This window comes from Mya arenaria, chromosome 15 (genome assembly GCF_026914265.1).
Source record: "Mya arenaria isolate MELC-2E11 chromosome 15, ASM2691426v1".
In the NCBI taxonomy this organism is placed as follows: Eukaryota; Metazoa; Mollusca; class Bivalvia; order Myida; family Myidae; genus Mya; species Mya arenaria.
The window spans coordinates 34,846,836-34,870,903 of NC_069136.1; the positions used below are offsets into that span (position 1 = coordinate 34,846,836).

General features: G+C 33.7%; 1 protein-coding gene across 1 annotated transcript in view; it reads left to right on the forward strand.

The window, feature by feature from the left end:
- Positions 1 to 18,551, forward strand: part of LOC128218959 (uncharacterized) — a 37,393-nt gene extending 18,842 nt beyond the window's left edge. Inside the window, exon 2 of the mRNA XM_052926738.1 lies at positions 12,757 to 18,551. Within this exon, the coding sequence (XP_052782698.1) occupies positions 12,757 to 14,398 (1,642 nt within the window). The 3' untranslated portion in view covers positions 14,399 to 18,551. The remainder of the gene's footprint in view (positions 1 to 12,756) is intronic.
- Positions 18,552 to 24,068: the final 5,517 nt, after the last annotated feature.

Genomic DNA, 24,068 nt, shown 5'->3' on the forward strand with positions numbered 1-24,068 from the left:
TAAAACTTGATAACTGCTAGCTGTTTTTGTCATTTTCATTTGGAACTATTTATATGGCGCATCGTTGACATTCCACTCAGTGTACTTTGGCTGTCAAACAATGGGTTTAGAAAGTGGAACGTGGAACTAAATTGGTAATAAAAACACCGTTTTAAGCATGTGATAAAAAAAAACTGATACTCGTTGTCATTTTATACAAGATTTTTATTAAACTCGTCCATGAAAGTTGTTAGTAAGCTCGCCAGAGGCTCGCTTACTAACAAATTTCATGAACTCGTTTAATAAAATCTTATATTAAATGACAACTCGTGTCAGATCCTATATGTATCAAATCAGTGGCACAAGGCGAACCTTCAAACACCCGCGAACGTTGACTTTCTTAATGAATAAGCCTAATACTTAATGATCGTTTATCTGCAATTTCATTTGCTGAAAATGCAGGTTGTATTTAAAGGATCATTCATTATGATACAGCGATTCATGAAAATTGAAAAAATGGACGATTACTCAGACCCGTTGTTAAGGACAATGACAGCGCCACACTATCCATTGATGCCAATGCTTTATAGACACAACCAAACTGAGACTGTTACATTCATGAGTTGGATTTGTTGAGAATTGTCAAAGGATCACTTTTCCTCAATAAATTGGTTACACAATAAAAACCATTAGGATTGTGTGTCCATTTGAGCATATCTTTGGCTGTTATCCTTGTTCCTTTCAACAAAAACATTCGAGACGAACAATACTTCGCAAGTACATACTACAGTCAAAACTCACGATGTCGGAGGAATTGGGTAAACGAGAAATACTTCGAAATAACGAACTTTCGCAATAGCCAAAATACAAAAGATTGTATAACCAAGCCAAACACATTCCAGACTAATCGAGAAAACTAAGTTCGACTTAACGAAATTCGACTGTACGTCCGAAATCTCAATATATCAGTATCGGTTTGATCGAAAGTAATTAAATGCAAGCTGTACTGTGAATTCAGCATTTTTAGATTTCGAAGCATTTAATATCGCTTATTTTCATGTTCTGAAATAAGAACTTCATTGAATAAAAAGTGTACGTGAGAATGCACCAAAGGCACATTCCATTTAGTATTTAATACTTCTTGAATGCCACAACAGATCAGTTGGATTGACCGCACATCTTTTTTGCAGAAATGCCTGATTGTGATTTGTTTTAAAGAAGAAAATCATCTTCAAATTAACCGGTATTTTTTTTATTACACTCGACGGAAACGGAAGTCGATAACTTGAAAATGTCAACAAAACACCAATCGAGTTTTGTATAATTTCTCTGCTTTTTACACCTACATTCCCTCGTTTCTGCATTCAAAGGCTATTTAGTTAACTGTTGGCTTATTCCTCTCCAAAAATGCCAAAATACTTCGAGCTTCGGAAAAACTCGAACCAAGCGGAAATGCTTATTGATCTTACAAAAAATGGTCCTTTACGTTTGAGACAACGAGGAAATCGAGCCAAGCGAGTTCGAGCCAACGGGGTTCGACTGTATACATAATTGTTTTCTTGTCACATTTAATAAATCGACGAGTGAATCCGAAAGGTTTCTTGTCGTTTGTTTATGTAATGGCACTTCACTTTCTCCCATAGGAAAGTTGACTTTCACAATCAAGCTCAGATCTCTTTTATTTCATTCATAGGAATTGCAAACATAGTTTACTTATTTGATCAGTTTGATTGATGGTATTATTTTCTATTTCAGGCATTAAAAGGGAATGCTTAATCGAGAATAATTGATACTGTTAACGTTTCATTGTCTTCCTAAAGGATGTGCGTGTTTACAGAGGTATTATCCCAAATGGATTGTGCCATAGGCGCTAAAACGCGTTCTCACCATAACCATTTATTAAATGAAGTCGTTCATTTTAGTAAATGAAAATGAATTGACATAGGGATATTGCGATTGTCATAGACGTTGCACATAACAACGGGTTAACGGGTTTGTATTTATTATGTTCTATCATAGATATGTCAAACATAGTTCATCCTTTTGCACGAGTCAACATCATTCCATGATGAAAAAATGTAATAATGCTTTTTAACAATATGTATTTTTGCGGTACTGAAATGTGTTTTCTCATTTGTGTTTTGAGTATTATTTGCATCACATCTTATTTAGTGTGTGTGTGTGTGTGTGTGTGTGCGTGTGTGTGTGTGTGTGTGTGTCTGTGTATGTTCTTTCAGAAGGCCGCATTGTAAATCAGACGTGTGTTATGTTTTTCATAATACGATTCCTATGTCTTAATGTGTTACCTTCTTTAAATAAAGTTATTATTATTATTATTATTATTATTATTATTATTATTATTATTATTATTATTATTCGTCCCTTTATACAGTCGAAAACCGTTGGCTCGAAATCGCTTGGCTCGAACTCTCGTTGGCTCGAACTGAATTTAAAGGACCGATTTATTTAAACTGAAGGTATGCCTTTCCACTTTGCTCGGATTTTCCTAGCCTCGAGCTAAAATCGCCGGTCCCTGCGACTTCGAACTAACGGGTTTCGACTGTATTTTGTTACAAATACAATGTCAATTCAAAATTCCAAACTATTCAACTAACCACGCTAACAGTGCATTCCCTATTTATTTATATCACTACATTGTGTTTCATTTGTTACTACTACTACTACTACTACTACTACTACTACTACCACTACCACTACCACTACCACTACTACTACTACTACTACTACTACTACTACTACTACTACTTCTACTACTACTACTACTACTACTACTACTACTACTACTTATACTACTACTACTACCACTACCACTACCACTACCACTACTACTACTACCACTACCACTACCACTACCACCACCACCACCACCACCACCACTACCACTACTACTACTACTACTACTACTTCTACTACTACTACTACTACTTCTACTACTACTACTACTACTACTACTACTACTATTACTACTACTACTACTTCCACTACTACTTCTACTACTACTACTTCTACTACTACTACTACTACTACCACTACCACTACCACAACCACCACCACCACCACCACCACCACTACCACTACTACTACTACTACTACTACTACTACTACTACTACTACTACTACTACTACTTCTACTACTACTACTAAAGAAAATCGTTTACCGTGATAATCATGAAGAAAATTTCCCTTTCTAATGATATTTCTATGAATTTGTATCCTGTCGATGCTGTTTGTACTTTATGTGACCTGTATTGGTACATAAACAGACTCTTTGTTTATAATTTAGGATACTGAGCTGTTCCCAATAGTTAGCAAAACGTATATTTCCACATAGTCGGTCCCACGAATACGATCTATATTTAGGTATCGTCATAAATAGACACTCATGAACATTAAGTAACTTTGATAATTATATTTTAAGGCTGATTTTAATCAAGAAATCTTGCATGCCTTCTTATTATAAATAATGAACATTCATGAGACTTACAATTGATATAAACCCCTACTATTCCACGTCGATAAAGATGATAATTGATGTGATAAAATCATTTTCATTTCTCAAATCAGTCTTTATAATCTGTTCGCGAGAGCTATAATTAAAACCCCCTGAGAAGAATTATTAGTGTAGTCTTGGAGAAATGTCTTTAGCCCAGCGCTGGGACTTTATCAGTCATAAACACAGAAAATGACATAATAGGAATTTTCACTCAATTATAGCCTTGTTTCTGTCATCATGATCGGACAGATACTCCATAGAGTAGTATTAAGCGTAGATAGAGTTGGAATCAATAGACAACTAATTGTAAGAACGTAAGATATGACAATTGACATAATTGCTTTAGATCGAAATGGAGTAGTGTATGAACTTTAACCAGAACAAAAATGATATATCAGTCGTTTTTGTTCTCTTTAACGATTTCATGTTATGAAGATAATGGTACGGAACAATAATTATACATGTAATTAATGAAAATATTGAATGCTTGTACAGTAATCATTAAGAAGCACATTTTACAGCCTATGCATGTAAACACAGTGTAGGTTTGGTCGAGGCTGGTTGGCGACATTAAGGATCATTGCAGCACTAGCCATTCAGCTTCTAATTTGGTTCAAATATCTTCCTTTTGCAATACAGAAGTAACGACCGACACGTATTTCACGTGACGAGGGTCAAAATCGGGTGACCTCATTTAGACTAACAATTGATTTCATTCCAAATACATTTTGATATTTTAACTTTGAATTAAACTAACTTAATTTAATGAATATGTAAATATGTATCGCAGACATGTGCAAAACATTGTTTTTGTCTTAAGTATACCCATGTAGCTTTAATCGAGTCAGTGGCAGAGATATTTTCATCAAGGGTTATCGATGCGTAGGATATTGCTATTCAAATGCCCCGAACGAACGGGAAATTTACTAAGAACTAGATATTTATGCAATAGAAGATGTTTAAGTTAAACGTTTACGTCCTCAAAGCAATTCGTTTGGGAGCAACCAAAGACACCCTTTTGCCATGGTCATTGCAAACTGTGTTTTAAAAAAGGTTTGCGAGAGCTTCACCAGTTTCTATGAATAATTCTTTGAACATAAAATAACAGAAACGATCATAATAGAACTATGGTAAGTTTGTGGTCACCAAGTTGGAAAAGAAAGTTTCCTCCTCTGGTTTCTCCGAATTCCCCTACAGCCTAAGATCATACATTGTTTATTCAGGCATTCGGCCCCTGTGCCTTGCATCGTTGCCCTACAAAGTGGGTTGAATGGTCATGGAACGCTCATAATGCATCGAAGGTACTTCTAACTAAGGGTTACATTTAAATAACAGTTGAAGATTCCTGCGCATTAAAGGCGAAATGGTCTTACCACAGGTCTTTTCAAGTTCTTAACATCAATATTATCTCATATCACACATTTTGTGTACACAAATCCAAACGTTCGCTTAATATTTTATGTGATTTCATATGCAGCTATCTAAAATATCATCAATTTGATAATTTTCACAGAACATGTCCAATGTTTTGCATAATAAAACGTGTAAGATGGAAATACAGCGACTTTGTTTCAGAGCTTGCAATAATAAGCTTTGATAATTTGACAGGGATCCATTAATGCAATCATATTCCCTCGCGTAGTGTAACCACATACATTTTCCGTATCAACTGACTGATTTAATAGCACAATGTGCACGATGGTTACCAAATGAAGAAAGTACGATAGTTCTTTTCTAATAAATATGTTGTATAAACGTTTTGCCGAAATATCACAGGCCAATAATGCCGAGCACATTGTGTTTGCATGATTGTTTTTAACGTACAGAATATAATGTCTTATATCTACAATAACGGTGTCATTCAAATATATTTACAATGTTTAACTATGTAATAATAAAATTTTCTTATGCTTTAAAGATCATTTATTAAAATATTTATGTGAAAATTACAGAAACAAGATCAGAAGCCTAAAGTTTAAACACAACCCCTGTTTAATGACACAGGGTAAGCGTTTAAGACATAGAACACAACAACAAAAATCTAAATCAAGAAATATGGAACGACAGCACAAAACTCCGCAAAAAACACAGTGCATGTATTTTTAATAAAAATAACTAGCTATGTTTAACAAGGATTGTTATGTACCGCCTTTGAACGGTCAGTAAAATGTAGGGTTTAAACCAGTTTGCGTGCACAACCTCGCTCTTATCCCAACAATCCAGAACAAAGTAAAAACCGAAAAGGTAAATCTTATTGAAATATGCATAAACCTTACTGATTAGCTTTGGAACCAGTATGACAAATCTATTGGGTCAGCTAACACAACTCTGTTTAAACGTCTACTGCTAAATACATAAACTGTCGCTTTAAACATGTTTTTTGTTCATTTGCCAGGTTTACTTTGATATGAAAATTGTCTTTTAGTTGCGGAACGTTGAAAAGGTAGAGGCCTTCGAAAGAATGATGTTCTCTCGTGCACAAAGACGAATGTTATAATAAATTACTCTTGTAAAAACAATTACTTAGCGAAATGCACTTATTAATCAGTAAACAAATCGTGAAAGCATAGCGTTACGAACGCCTTTGGCGTTTTCCATCAAAAAACAACCACGTAAAGTAATTGAACTAAAAATCAAAAAAAAATCCGAGATTGTCAGTGGCTCACTTTAAATGCAAACATGAAGTCCAAATGGACATCCAAACCTCATGCTTTTTATGTTTTTACAGGAACCTCATTTGGAATAGACCATTTTAGGCAAAACAGTTACGTTGCGGTTGATAAATCACGGACACCTTTCATTTGTCAACTATCCTCTCCGGGGAATAGATTTGTAATCATTTCAATAGATTAATGTGTAGAAATCTTGCTCACGTTATAGAGGCCGCTATATGGTTCATGCGAATTTATGTAAACGTGTTAAAAAGGATAACTTACAACAGATGAATGAAGCCAATTAGAAAGTTCGAAGCGGATTAATATATATTTAAATCTTATCCATAACTACATTGTTTCAGCGATAGTTTGTGAAATTGTCATTGGCAAAAATTAGGGAAATGACAAAGCCTAGTTTGCTACAGAGCATACTTTCCTCTCAAATGTATAACCATTTTTAACGCATAAAAATCATCCATATGAGGGAAGTACCGATTAAACAATCGACATGTCCCTTGGTTTTATTGATTTTGATTGGTTAGCGGAATTCAGATCCAATCCAAAACATGTTCAATTTGCTACCGGCTTGCACGCGCCTTATATGGGCAACGCATGACATGCTTTCTGGCACCCATTTTTGGATTTTGTGGATCCCAAAATTTATACCCATTAGTCCGGCAAAGAAAGGAAGTATTCAATTGCACACATAAACCGTAGGAAAGCTTGTTTGCGTTCGACTTCAAGCCCGTATTAAACCTTACATCACATGTAAATATGCGCGAAGTGTACCAATAAACTTATAATCTTGTTATTTTTAATGGTTGAGTATCGCTACGCTCTCCATGAACATTCAAAGGTAATGGCTCCATGACAATGCGGTTATCCCATCATATGTCGGTCAAGCTATTTTAATGAGTGTGTGGTCAGTATGTGGTGTTTGTGTCTGTGTATGTGGGGCTTATACGGTTGTATCTCTTATTCATCGTGTTCGGTCGCTTGCTTTGTAGATCTTAAGAGGGTATATATTTTGAATGTTCAAATACAAGGCCTGTAGTTTTCATTGTATTCTTTCTGAGTTTAGACAATGAACTACATTCTTGAAATGAGTTCACTCTGAAATATTAACAACAACAACTTCAAAAGCATGAAGAAAACGTCAATTCAATTTGATTGAAATTGTTTATTGACAACAAGGATAATTAAAACGTTCTACTTTCGTAGATAATCCAGAACACTTGATTGAATAATACTTCTGATACGTAAAACTTATATTAAACTAAACAATCTTAATAAAACAATCAGCGGTTTTCATCACAAATGAACGAATCCAGTTACATTAATATCAGTGAGGGTAGCAAAGTACACTGAACATCGTCTTACGCATTTCCAAGATTTTCAGCATCCGCTATGCATTATTGATCTAATCAAACTTAAATTTAAAGTAAAAAAGACTACAGATGAGACTTTCTATCTTAAAGTTACTCATCATTTTCTTTTTTTTATGTGATCGTCATCAGTAAACAATAATTAGAAACGTACGCCTTAGACCGTTCGACTTAATCTATAACTTCGATGAATTGTGTGTTGTATGTCGGCTATACAACATATTCATCTTAAGTGTTTGTTGTTTAGGTGAGATATTCTTTACAACCTAAATTTCAAAGGCATTTCATTAATCAGTAATATTCCTGAAGGATAAGTCTTTATTTGACGGTGACCGAAGCGTAAACAGCCAATTATATGTATTTAACTCGAATAAGCTTACAACAAACGCCCCAGCAATAAAGCGCTGGAACTTGAAAAACAATATGTAACGTTTTGGTAATTTTGTTTTATTAGCTTTTCATATGAATACTAAGTTATATTGGAAAAAAAATCAAACACCTTTTACTCGTGTCAGTTAGGACCACTATTCATTTTAAGCCTTTGTGCTAAACGTTTCCAATTTACGCAATACGCGATTTATTGGCATAATTGGATAGTGTATTTTTAAGGTTCACATAGTGTGTTAATTGTCTTGGTCACTGTATGTCATTCTAAACATTACACTTTCTACGTTGGCTGCTAGACACACACATACATAAACAGAACACAAATGCATCAGAATCCGCTGCATGTGCCCTTTGAACGGACAGTGAACCACGGATGTACATAGATTTAATTTGGTTGAGGTCTACACAACATCGCACTATTTAAATACAATATATATGATTCAGAGATGCTAACATCAACTTGAAAGTATATTAAACACGTCTGTCTCCTATGGTAACAGGATGTTGTCTACCATGCTCCTTTGTCAGGAAACTCTACTGACTCACCGACCACCGTGACTGGCCATACAAAACGTCCCAATTTGTATCGGTCGCTACCACATAAATAATGGGGATCCCAGTCAAAGAAACAATCAGGAACAAATTGAGGGCTTAATCTAGTGTATGCTTGCAGTTGTTCAAACATTTATCAATAATTATCAAAAAAAAATAAAAAAATATTAACGACATCAACTTAAAAACATTGAAAAATAAAACTAAATATAAACCAATAAACTGAAATTTATTATTTCAGCATTAGCAGCAGTGGAACGATTTCAAAGGTGCAGTAATTTACAGACAGGCATCTGACAATACTCACATTAGAAAGTTCAAGGTTAAAAGCGACTGTGCCATTATCAAACTGCGGCCTTTAATCAGGATAACGGACTAATTGAGGAATTTTCGCTTAATCAAAGACAATACAACAATTAACAACATCTAGGATATATCTTAAAGAGCTCTTTCATGTTAAACCGTGAAATAGACAAAAGCCCAAGACCAATCTTCTACTAGTAATAATGTGTCATGTTGTTTTCGAACGATGTATACAAATATATATGATTCAATAGACTCGCCAGACAATAAAATTTTCCAGGAAATAATATTTGGAAAAGAATGTGATTAGAAAATGTGAATAATTGTTGGTTAATGTTTAATAAAAAAAAATTCAATGCTTGTCCACGGGAATTTTGACCTAACGAAGTTCATTCTTTTAAAACCGGGGTTAATGTTATGTCATTCAATCAAATGCGTCAATACAATTTTATAGCATTGCTAATAATAAACTAAAATTAAATCAAAACTGCCTTTACTTTAAAAATATTCCGCAAATATAAACGAGAACATTGTATTTATTCCAAATACGGAACCCACATGATTTCTTAGGACCGTTGATCAGCCTACGTAAATTATATGTTGATATAACATTTCCCCCTTTTCACACAGATCCGAATTACATTTCCTTCCTTTGTGAAACTTCGTTTTCTAGCGTTTATTTTGCTTGATTGGTCCATTAGAGCCCCCTCGTCTTCTCCCTAACGACAAAAACGCTGATTAGGCTCCCGATGCGAATCGTCCTAGACACTAATATGGACACAAACGGGATTAACGATGTCAAATTGCATCTTGGTGACATGATTTTTATTTTCGTTCGTTTGGCATTCCTATAAGTGACTGGAATGGCACCTCATATATATGTCTGTTATATACTGACTGGATGCTGCTGGATAAATACTTACTATATAATAAATATAAATATTAATTACCGATAACAAGATCGTAACCGTGCATTTAATAGCTGAAAACGCAAAAATATTAAATGATTTGTGAATGCTAAAATATTTACTGTGATCTACTATAGTCTCATAAGATAGAAATACCATGTTTTTTTGCACATTTCTTTCAAAATGAACTCGGTTTCCTTCATAAGAACCATTGTATTCGACATTTATTCATCCCTTTTGGTATATTAAAACAATTGTATTATATGTGGAAAATCTTATTTGGGAGTAGGAGTGCATCTTTAAAAAAACAACCTTACAGTGTAAAATTATAATTTCATTTTAACCACTTAAAGTAGTGATTCTTTACTATCGCTGGGCATTGAACATTTTGTTGTAATTATTATCATTATTATTGGCAATAAACAGTCTCTCATCCATCCATAGAGAGTGTTTACATACTGAGTTTGTTTTATGTGCAGAATGGATATTTTTGTGAATGAAAAATGTAGTTTAAATTAGTATCTGCATTTTATATACATAAGACCACGGTTGCATTTATTATTACATGTAATATAAATTTAAGCGAGATACTCAATTTGCGACTTTAAAACTGATGTAGTTCTCTGCAATTTTGTTGCCTTAGTACAATACTAAGTAACGAATATAATCGTTTTTTTTATATGCATGTGTAAGAGGAAAACGCTTTGTAAACTCATTAGACCAAAAAACTCAAATGTATTGCACTAAAGCCCTTTTTTAAACTAAATACTTAAAGTTTTCCTCGATTCTAATACGAAGCAATCTGATTGTCAGTGGGATATTAATCATTACCTTCATTAGCATGGCGGTCATGGTTGACTTTAATCGTTTAAGTCATTATTTTGCGACACCAAGCCCTCCAAGGGAATTTCATATTCGATGAGAGAGCTTTACAGACAATGGTGTTGGTTGCAGTTAAATAGGGAAAGATAACACGATTGAACTGAAAATTATCCTAATTGTTCGATTGGTATTTTATGGTGTAATATTTGTATGGTCTTTCTTCACTATATGGACGTTTGGATGTACGGAATTTCTTTCACATTACATTGGACTATTTTGGGGTCTAGGGTGTTAATGATTGTGTTGCTTGTGTGATAAGATAGTCTTGCATTACATTATATCTGTATTGTAGGTACGACTTTTTGATAATTGGATACCTCCCGCACGTTTAGAGACATTGTTTATCTGCATCTATGATTAACTCTAGCAATTATTACAAGTTTCATATCCACGAAATATCTTACATAAGCGCATTTACATTTAGACAACTGGCCGGCTTACGTACACTATGTCAACGCTTATTATAAAGCCACTGTTTATATTCACCAACACAACAGGTTTAATTTATATCAATTACTTGAGTTCACATTCCCTGACGGCATATCTTCATAGACCAGGGACAAGATATCTCTTTATCTGAGCATGTGCTTTGTTATAATACAATTTTTACAATATTGATACCGTGTTCTAAGTCCTAACCTGAAATAACATATTTATACAGCATACAAACTAGAGTCTTGGTTTGAAGGTAATGACCACTTAAACACTGTCTAATTGAATTGTTTTTTTAAATAAAGTTTTACTCCAAAAAACGCAATGTAAATTCAGCTGTTCTTACACACATCTTTGCGTTTGTCTCAGAATGTTAATTTGCCAATTATGTCACCATATTTGTATCATATGCATCTTCTTTGCATACGCAAGTCTAACTTAACATTGGTACAATGCTATGCGACTGCTCTAATTAAACATAGAAAAACTCAAAAACATATATTAAAAAAATCATAGATATTAACTAAGCTAAAATCGACAACGTGATGGGATAGTTTAACAAATAGACGGATCCAAATAGCTCAAGTGGACATTTCTATTACCAAATTAGCATCTTCATATCGAACAGGGTCATAAATATATTTAAGTGCAGACATCTCAAGCGTTATGTGTATGAATTTGTTCTAAACGATTTAAATAATTCATGTTTTTGATATAATTGCACATTTACACTTTCAAGTACTTTAAAAAACACGTATCAGTTCATATCATTAAGCACAAACGACTTCCATTGTATTAAGAAGGGAACAAGACTTATCAAGAAAATGTTCCAAATCAACACCCAGAAACGTGTAAGGTTTCATTAAAGTACATATCAATGTATTTTTGAGTACAAATCCTGCTCAAGTTAACTACTGAAAGTATATTTTGATATTTGGCTTCTTCCATAATGAGTACTGCGGTCATTGCGCTGGTCATTAAATATTTTATGAGATGTGGTATTTAGTTAACGCAAATGTGTTAGAATGCCTTGTTGTTCATGCGCTAATCACTGTTATAGCACCACGGATAGTTATCATTTAAATGTTAAAGCCATTAAGTTAAAAAGTTATAACAGACACTCGAACAGTTTCTGATTCATTACGATATACATTAAACGGGCAATGAAATAGTAACATAGGAGGCAGACTTCAGTAACCTTGTAGCCAATTTTTAACAAAACCCGTCTTTAAAAGCACGCAGATTAAGCCTTAATGACACACATAAAGCAAAAAAGAACGAAACCATATTACACATATGGCATCGCATATCGTTATTTGTAATTGTATGGGTTAAAGTATTGAAACGATAAGGGAACCAAGACTTCTCTGAATGTTGAAATTAGTATATAAGCTCTCAACCTCAAACTATCCCAACATCTATCAACAATTTCAAAAATAAACATATAAGGCTGGCATGAATGGTTCCATAGTAGTTTTACATTGTCCATATGTATTTTTCATGAGTACATGATCGGTTATATATTGAACGTTGAAGCAACTGAAAACTAATAAGACGATATCATAAGCAAAATGACATGAAGACATTTACTCATGGCAACGCACTGACGTCAAGAACAATTAATATGCAAATATATAAAGTAAACAAAGATATATTTACATTGCAGATTTTTTTTGCATCAATGATAAACATTTCACTCCTTATAAACTTATTTTGTCAATGTATTAATTGTACCAATGAATGCTTTTGTTTCTTTTCAGATGTGCATCCCTTGCCTATCATCCTTCATATTTTTCGCGCTTCGGTTTACAAAGGACTCCGTCATACAAGTACCGCCCCTTCGACTTTAAACGAGGCCGTTCCCGGTTCGACCGGATTTCAATGGGGTTTATCAAAAGGGATGGTGAGATGCCAACTGATACCTATATCGACGATAACGAAAACACCGGGTATTACAGTGACGAACAAGCAATGCAAGACTTTCTTGTCGCTTTAAAGACTATCAAAAACGCAGACAAGCAAGGGGTGTATCAAAAAAGGTATATCGATAGGGTTTCATCAGGATTTGTACGAAAGAAACGTTCTATAACAGACCCAGAAACTAGCACTAGCCATTTAAGTAATGATCTGAACTCAGACAATAACAAAAATCCAAAGAAAGACGATACTAAAACTAATGAAAATGTTGAATCAATTAAGCTTGAAAATTCGAAACGGTACATTGACAGGATGTCCTCGTCGTTTGTTAAAAAGGGAATTGACCGTTTGACAAGCGGATTCATTAAAAAAGATTTCAATGACGATGACATTGCAGATGCATCAGCGATCAAACAGCTTGATCGTCTTCCAATGCAATTAGACAAAGCGGACGTAGAAAACAGTAAAACTCATCCGATGGCAGGTTTGATAAATGACGACGATGCGGAAATTGAAAAACGAGGTTTAGATAGACTTGATTCCGGCTTAGTGAAACGTCCGATAGACAGAATGTACTCGGGATTTGTCAAACGTCCCATTGATAGGATATCTGGCTTTGTAAAGCGACCATATGATGACTCTACGGACGAAATAGATAAGAGGAGGCTGGACCGCTTGTACTCTTCCTTTATAAAGAAAAATGCCGATGTGTCACCCGATAAACGAAGGATTGATCGGATAAATTCTGGTTTTGTAAAACGACCAATGGATCGATTATATTCTGGTTTTGTGAAGAAAGATGATGAGGACAGTGAAGGTAGCATACAAGCGGAAAAACGATATCTTGATCGTATGTACTCGGGATTTGTAAGAAGAAATGACGGCACAAATGATTTGAACGGATATGAAAATGATATAGCTGATATAGAGAACGATAAACGAGGATTTGACAGACTATACAGTGGGTTTGTAAAGAAAAGTGAAAATGATATTGATGAATCCTCAGTAGATACATTGGACAATATTTATGATATGAAAGAAGACAAAAGGCGATTAGATAGGCTATACTCTGGATTTGTGAAGAAGGATTCTGAAGATAAATATGGGCCTCATGATGACGTAATGTTAGCTGATAAAAGACGTATTGATCGATTGTCAAGTGGGTTTGTAAAAAGACCTTTTGACAGACTTTACTCGGGGTTTGTAAAGAAAGACAGGACCAACCATGATGCCGATTTCTTCGACGAAAGCAAAAGATACATTGATCGTTTAAATTCAGGATTCGTGAAAAGGAACATTGATCCGGAATCATCACTTAATCAACGACGAAGGCGGAGTTTGGGTGATTTTAGAAGTCGCGTGGATCGAATCGGCTACGGATTCATAAAAAGGAGCGACCCGTTCAATACGAATGCATATAATAATGACAACTACACATTCGCAAATAAACGCCGCCTTAGTAGACTACAGAGTCTTTTTTTGTAACATAAAAGAGTGTTTTGTTTGACAATCTCGAATTCATTGGAAATAAATGACCGACGGGAGTGTGACTCTTTTGGTAAAATCCAAGTTTCTATAACAATATTTGTACAAATTCAAGGACACGACCTGTCGCCGAAACATCTTCTAGAAATGTGATTAATTAACTTAAAATTAGTAAGGAAAACCGAAATTCATTCATTGTAACTTTTCCGGACATTTCTATATGATTATTAAAATCAATTCTTGGTTTGACACTTAAACTTATTAAGATTAATATGTAAAACAAATCTGGTTAGGTCAGAGGGTGTACAAATAAAAAATTGTGAAAAAATGTACAAACGTGTAGTGCATGCGATGGGACACGTATTCAAATATGATGCATGAGTGGGGATACAGAATGAATGAAACTGTTCCTATATTTGGCTACGGCAAATTTGTCAAAGTGATTTATTAGTCATTATTGTTAAAAAAAATACAAGTTAACAATTCAGTATTTTATTGTGCAAAGTAGCCTGAATACAACCAGTGGACAACTTATCAAACGTTAATACAATGGGCTGCTGGCGAAGTCGAAAGTGGTTCTTTAATGGATTTTATGATAAAGTGACGATGAATGGTTTTATTACATCAATTACAAACTTTAGTCCAAGGTATAAAGTCAAAAGTGAAAAGTTAACGTGTTGTTTGTAATGGACAAGGTTTTGAATGAGCTATTATGTTATGTGTGAAAATAATGAATGCGATAATGTTTACTTGCATGTAAATGTTAAGCTTTGTGATAATTGTTTTGTTTTTCTAATTGTTTTATGCACCAGCTTCATCACTGTAAATCCCAAATTCTTAATGCCTCCTTTTAGTTCTTACGGCTTTCATATGAATTTTTTTTATATTACCCGCAACAAATAAACGGATTTCTCTGATAAATTACAGATGCATTACCTCAAACTATATTAAAAAAGTTTGATTTTCAACTTGTATAAAAGTCTCTCTTCAAATGATGATAGGCATATATGCATATAAAAATAATTTTGTGAAACGTATTAACAATGCTTACTTATTCTATTACGTTTATCGGAGAAATATCATCGTTAGTTTTCACCGTAGTACTTTCGCTTCAGTGACGAAATGATTGCATTGATGTATTGCTTTAATATGGTATCGCTGTAGTGTTCCTGGCCCAGGTTGAAATATTTACATGACGTCGGGACGTGACGTTCCTTTGATTTAAGATAAACTATCATACTTCTCCGCTGATCACAGAACATTATTTGTTAACTCGTTGCTGCGCTTACCGTAAAAATAGTGCTTTTTGTGATAGCTCGATGAGGTTGATATGGGAATTGATGGGGATAGTGGTTGGTATATATTTATCAGTTTTAAACATTGTAATTATCAATTTTATATATTTCACTGCTCGGTCAAATTTCCGCAGACACAGGAATAGGACACAATAAAAATAACGAATTGGCATGACTTGCGCATTCACTTTGACGCTTTGTTTTTTTTAAAAAGTGTTTTTACATCAAATGCATTTTTACAATCGTTTGAAATTATGTTGTAATGGATGCCTCGGATTGAAACATGTTTAATTATGAAATACCGGAACTCAACAGGTTATAGTTATACACATATATAATTTTAATTTGAAAGTGATAATCTTATTCACAATTAAATCTTACCATGATCAAAATAAAGGCAAAGAATGTATATTTTCTTAACGCAGAGATCAAAGTATATACACGTTGTGGCCTAATGTTAGCATATTATTTTTATATGCATTACAAGAATAATAAGAGTCAACGTATTTGAACTTTATACAGTATATTTTATTTTACATCGATTGCTATTTCTTATTCTTATATTGCCTGTTCTGTATAATTTATAGTCCAAACATTTATTGATTTAAACAATCCGGGTAAATTATTTCGAAAACAACGTTGGATGTTTGCCATTACATCAGTTAACATTTAAGGTAATAATGTTGGTTGCTAATTATAGTTTTGCCATGTATTTTGTAAAACTAAGTCTACATGTATCGCCATTGAAGTGCATCAGTGCCTAAATACTTCTAGTCTGATTTCCAAGAGAAAGTTATTACGTTTAACTACTTAATTTAAATTCATACGCGATCTACTTGCAGCGTAGATGAATGTTTCTGATATTGAAAACCGTCCATATGCGTCCAAGGCTCTGTTTGCGATTGACAATGACTGAGGTGTTTCGAATGCGATTTAAACATGTTGTGAGATCACGCTTTTTACCGATGACACTTGTTATTCGATTGTTCTCCGTTAACAATTAAAATATTTTATGACCGACCCTTTTTGTTTTGTGTAAATAACACTGAAAAATATTATGAAATTCAAGAAAACAGTATGACTCCGAGAACAAATATCACATTATGGTAAATGATTTTAAGGAAATGTTTTTTTTCTTTAAATTGCGATTTCTTTTTAAGTTATGATTCCTGGTGGCGCAACAATATTAGATTTAGCACTAGGTATTAGCTTTGTAAATTATCGCTGCAAATATCGAATCCCAGAACCAATGCACTACAGGGTTTGACGCATGTTGTTGAACAACCATATGGATGGACACAGTCGAATCCATAAGACACAAATCACACGCTCCACATAAATAATAATACAAAAACGCTTTGTGGGAACGCGCTTTGTTATCTAAGGTTAAAAATTGATATTAACATTAATTGAATTTCAAAATATTCATGGAACTTGGTAAACACGTTTGTCATATTGAGTTCTAGAAAAAGGTTCAAAATAAAATACGATCCATGTTTATTTAAAAAAACCCTGGTTCAGGGAGTTCATTACTTTTAGCCATATTGGGTAAATATTACACCTACATACCTGGGTTTTTCACATGCTAACAAAATATAGAGGATATTTGTTTATTTCAGTGTAAGATTGTATTTTATTTTACGAGTGTCATAGAAAACCTGAGGGTTTTTCTATGATCATTAGTGAAATTAATTACGATCTTACCCTAAAATCAACAAAATTCTGTTCCATTTAATATTATTATGTTCGGTGATTAATTAGTAGTTAAATTCATTTCACGTTTTCCTCGCCACTACCCGTGGGACGCCCCTTACGCAAAATGATAGCTAATGACATAGCTGTCATTTTCTTTTTCCGGTTCGTGGACAAAAAGTTTCTCGATATTTTCTTTCATAATTTATTATGCACTGGTTAAGAAGCGCAAACATTTTATGAACATTTATCAATTAACTTTTATTAATGTACGTATGTTACGAAAATAACGAAAACACTTTTAAATCTAACATGCATGAAAAAATTACCAAATTACTACTAAATTTTGAATGGTGTAACGTTTTAGCCAAACAACAGCGGATAGTCATTGGATAAAAAAATATTTCTTAGTTTTGGAGTTTGTTTCATGATACATTGGTATTAACTCATCACTCATTGTCGGAGACCAGTCTGATTCGCCTTAATGACAGGTCGTTTTCAAGGTCAAAATCAGGTGGATATCACGTTTGGTTGTTGACAAATTTTGAAGCGTGGGTGAGGTACAAAAATCAAAAGTTAATCAGTTAATTTTTGTTCGAAGTGTGTATTAAAACGACAAACATTACATTTTTTTGCAAGTTGTTTATTTCGAAACATATATCTTAACTTAAACTAATGTAACTGGTTCAGAAGTGACGTGCTTGGTTTTTATCAAGAGGAAGTAACTATAATAGTTTTTAAAGTAGATCTTAATGTTTATTATTTTAACTTATTATTTTCTGTGAAAATATCAAATTGATAATTTCACTGTTGTTATTTCACTGATAAAACTTCATCGAAAATGGGAGGAAATATTTTAAAATATATTCATTTTATCGATTTAAAAGGATTTGGTCTTGGGAGATACTATATTATACCAACGTCTACACGTGATTATTGTTTACAAATAAGAATGTTTGTGGAAATATACTATAAGGAGACAAAATAAGTATCTGTGTATATTTATTTGGCATAACAATTTCTTAAATGACTAATGCAAATTGAAATATATATTTTCAAAACAGATACATGTACAAATAGTCGTTGATAACTATATCGTTGTTTAAACTGTTTCTTATACATAATTGTAATTTGATCTTGTACAATTTGTTAAAATTGTTTTTATTTCTCTTCAGCAATAAACAAAAAGAACACATGGGTACTATTGTTTATTTATTATTTTAGTAAATTACAAATAAATAAATGACGACTCTATTAGAGCATGAGTTTTAATCGCAGGATATTTTGACCAGTGCACTTACATGTAGTGTTAAAAGGTTATGAATGTTATCAAAGTTTCAAATGTTGATAAATGCTTTCTCTTTAGTCGATTTGACACATTTAATTTTCACAATGGCGTCCTGGGTTCGGTTGTAACAAGAGAATGAATGGGAAATGTACTCAAATGTTTGACTCTAACCAACCAAAAACGTCCTATAGCTTTGACGTCATTGCTTCTATTTTTGAAACATTTACATTTTCTAACCAGCAGTTGAATTGAGGTCACTGTTTTTCAATACTTTATTTTGTATAATGAGTATTTGAAAACATATCATCAAGAATGCATTTGTATTTGGAAAGACTAGACAAATTTGACAAACCAGAGTATATTCATATTTTCAGAAGACCTTTCCATAAAAAAGCAATAGGAATTATTGCAGAGATCCAATAAAAAATATTCGTATTACCAACCTCCCTGTTTACTCACAGTTTGTTAAATGAGATGTTTTAAGAAAAAAGGTAAGCTATGTTGGCTATAATGTATTGTTGTGTGTCCGCCGTTTCAAGTTTGTTTACCTTTAATCCCTATGCCGCTCAAAAGCGTATCACATCGCCGAAAACATGTGCCAGGTTACGAAAAAACATGAGTATGATAAAAATGTCGTGGGAACAACAGAAACTAGCCGATTAGCCAAAAAATATATTGAACTCCTGTTCTTCAATTAGTATTGAATGTTAATAAAGGTCGCCCAAGCAAGACCACATGGTACGAGGGCAATATTGGTATGCTTAATGGCTGAGAGTGTAATATATCAGCAGAATATTTTGTAATTGTTTTCATCCTTAAACTCTCTATTGGCTGCTGAAGACCAATCCGACTACAGATTTTAAATTCCATTTTTTTTGGAATGGGTGGCTAATTTTGTAATTCAGTATGACTGTGTTGTTTAAACACAAAAAATACATGTATATGAAACGTCTATGTGTGTTTTTTTCAAACACTTCACATTCAGACATTGTTACGGTCACTATTCAAAATTCGTCATAAATAGACAATCTTTAGTACATTTTTTTATAGATTTTTTTTCAACCACGTATTCTTGCATGTCTGCTTAGAATAAATACAGAACATTCATAAGACTTAAAATTAATATAAAACAAGGCCATTCCTAGGGGAATGAGATGATAATTGATGTGATTATTTCGTATTCATTTTACAAATCAATTTGAATGATATGTAGGCGTATAAAGCTCCTTAAGAGGAGATATTGGCGTACCCTTGGAGAAATGGCTTTCGACCAGTGCTGGGACTTAATCCGTCATAAACACTGTAAGTGGTATAACTATGAAGTATTACTCAATTATAACCTTGTTCTTGTCACCATGGTCAGACAAATACTCCACAGAGTAATATAGAGTGTAGATAGAAGCGGAATAAATTGACAACTTATAGTAATAAAGTAATATATGGCAATTCATATAATTGCTTTGATCGATATGTAGTAGTGAATAAACTGTAATAAGAACTTCGTCACAGCAATTCGTTTAGGAGGTCATTCTATGAATCATAATTGGAGCCTTATAAGGACATAATATAAAATTAAAGAACTATGGATGTTCGCAGGTTAACAAGTCGGAAAAGTGGGGTTCATTCTTGGGGTACTCCGGAATCAGCTACAGACTTAGACCACACGTTGTTCAATTAGGTTGTCTGCATTACCTACCATTGGGGTTGTGTGATCATTGAAAACGAAATGCTCATAATGCATCGTATGTACCTCTAGCTTATGGTATATTTTGTTTATTGTTGAAGGTTCCAGCGCATTAGAGGCAAAATGGTCTACCTACAGGTATATTGAAGTTTATAACATAACAAATTATGGGAAGCATTGATCATAAGTCGTCATCGATGTTATTACAGATCAACAATGTTGTATACACAAGTCCCAAAGTTCGTTTGATTTTTTTAAAATAGTTTATATTTAACTATCTTAAAAATCATTGAATTGATCATTTTCACAAAATATAATAAAAAACAACAAAAAAACAACAACGTGTCACTAGATGAAAATACAGCGGCGTTGCAGAGCCTGCAACAAAAGGCCTTTTTCTATTTGACAAGGCCTTTCAAATTGCAATCGTTTTCCCTTGCGTTTGGTAACGATGTACATTTTCCGTATCATCTGACTGATTTAATTGCAAAATATGAAAGCTGAATACCAAATGAAAGCATTCTTGTGTGCAGGCATATATCATATGCAGAAACCAAAAATGCCGAACGCATTGTATTTGCATTATTGTTTGTACCATACTGTACAATGATTTATATATACAAAAACGATATATTTACAATCTACAATGTAATACTTATTCGGATAATGTTGTGTTTTTTAAAACGCATTACAAAAAATGCCGACACCGTTAGAGATTAGCTATGGTACCAGTCTGGCAAATCTATAGGGTTGGCTAACATAACGTGGATTAGGATTTTTATTAATATATATATATAAGCTGTTGTTTTAAACCATTTTTTAACTTTAATTCGTCAGGTCAACTTTGATACCGATGAAATGACATCAAGCGGAATGTTACACATGTAAAAGCCTTCGAGTTGATTGAATGCCGGAATATAAACAATGCTTGCTTAAGAAACTCGTTCATATGTATACGAAATAAGTGTGGCAAATAATTTGGAGTGCAAAAACTAAGATTCCGACGACTAAAAACCTATCGTTGTCGGTCCCGTGGAATTTCAAAAACACGTCATACAGCCGTAGAATGATACTGAAGGTATTGGCTTGGAAGAGACAAGGATGATGACTATGTTTATTAAAAGCGCTATTCGTTTTTTTCAAAACTCGCCTTGTTTACTTTCAATACTCCAAAGGAAATGTCAAAATACCCAGAAATGATTACATAATTGTATAGGATTGAATATTTGCCATTTCACATTTACACATGTTTTGGCGATATGGTGAAGAAGTGACAATTAAAAAAAAAACCCATTGCAGAACATTTTCGTCTCGACATTGATGCAGTTTATGTGTAAACGTCATCCAAGCTTTTTTGTGAGAAGTAACGCCCTTTCCATGTTCATCGGAAACTTAATTTGGTTAAAACCATATCAGGTACTATAAATCACACCTTATCAATGATCAAGCACATATTGAATATCTAGCAATGTTGAAGGCATATCCAGCTATTTAGGAAAATGACGAAGGTAACTGATGAGAGTGACATTAACAAGATGGTTATTATAGTTTAAATGAAAACTTTCTAAGTGCATTCATGCATAGAATATACCAACGACTTCAAACGTATGATAATTCATTAATAAGATTTTCGACTGCTGTGCACTGTGGCGTTGCTGCATCATTAAGTATGGAAATAGTTATTTGAGCACTAAAGATAGATTTTAATCATAATTGAAAGTTACAGACTTTAACTTAAATCGGCACAAAAAGGGATTCTTTTAATGATTGAGCAATCCGTCATTTACATTTTTCAATTTATCTCGACTTAAATTTAGTTTGAAAAGTAACGGAAAGAAGCAGAATATTCATTGAACTTGATTGTTTTTACCTAAGCCCACCTTTACTTGATTTTTGTCAGTATCGTATAAACGGAATGTACGATTTTTTATGTTGTTATGACGTTTGGTTGCTTGACAATATTTGAATCCTGCGCAGCTGTATCCAATCAAGCATTCTAGATTAAATGAAGGAGAAGTTGCTTTCAGTGTCTAACATATGTAAAAGGAAGAAAAAAGGGACAATTCTTAAAGCGTGGATTGCAAATTGGTAAATAACGTCGAGAATATCAAATCAGCGTAAATTAATAGTTTCACAATGACCTATTAACGCCGAACGGTTCGTGGAAATTGGACGTCAATTTGTGTAAATCTAACTGGACAAAGTACATATCAAATATTGAACATTGGTTACAGCAAATCCCGAAATCATGGGATGCCTTTTATTTCAACGACCATTGATGAGAAAAATGACAAAAATAACGAATAAATGTGACCTTATTAGTTTTGTAATCAGTACATATATGCAAATAAAATATGTGTTACGTCATCAAACTTGTCCGTTACGGTGTATACTCACCAAAGATCAAAGTTATTTTTCATACGGCGTATGATCACTAACACGATCACATTATTTTGTCTTTAAGGGGGCATAATCGTTGACAAGATCACAGTAGGTTAATCCTCACGGCGTATTATCATTTACGAGATCACAGTAGGGTTATCCTTACGGCGTATGATCATTTTCGAGATCACAGTAGGTTGTTTCTTACGGCGTATGATCATTAACGAGATAACAGTAAGTTGTTTCTTACGGAGTATGCTAATTTACGAGATCACAGTAGGTTGTTTCCTACGGCATACGTCATTTACGTCATCGCAGTAGGTGGTCTCTTACGGCGTATGATCATTTATGAGATCACAGTAGGTTGGCTCTTACGGCGTATGATCATTAACACGATCACAGTAGGTTGGCTCTTACGGCCTATGATCATTTACGAGATCACAGTAGGTTGGCTCTTACGGCGTATGATCATTTGCGAGATCACAGTAGGTTGTCTCTTACGGCGTATGAACATTAACGAGATCACGGTAGGTTTTCGAGAACTCCGCCTTGTGTTATTGCAGTGGACGTGATGTAGTAGGTTAATTTAGTATGAACGGCGAGGTGTTTGTACCTTAGGCTAGATGGTAATTATAGTTGAAAATTTCAACGCGTAAGTTAATTAAGCACAAAAAGGGAGTTATTCACATGATTAAAACTCTGGCGTTAAGCAAACTACCATTTAATATTAAAGTTTCAATCAATTTCGTCTCTTTTAATGTCTATAAAGAGAAGCGGTTCAGCAGTAGACTAGTTAAACGTGGATAATAGATAAAATATTGGTATTAGCTCTTTATACGCTGGGTTTGTGTTTAAACTACCAAAGCTGAAATGTACGATATTCTGTTTTAGAAGTATTGTAGAAGTAATGCATTTTTGAAATGTTTGTCGATATGTGCAAAAGATAAACACAGCATAAAATTTGTTCTTAACAAATTAAATTAAAATGATACGTCTAGTCAGACAATATTAAATAATAATTTAATGATAGCTCGTAGCAAGCCAAGAAACCAACAACTTTACGAATACACTATCTAAAGTCACATTTCTTATGCCTAACAGACACTAAACGAGAGAAAAATGACGAAATAACTGAAATACCACACACGCTTGCCTTTCATTTGGTTAAGGATTCGGTTACAGTTAAGGTTACGGGGATGTCCCTACAGTTACGATATTTTGTTTTTAAATCATCCTGAGTAAAGCACGACTTTGGAAAACAAATACGCGTATAAAATATCCAATAACCAAAGCAACATTATATCCACGTTTCACTATGAACAGTAAACA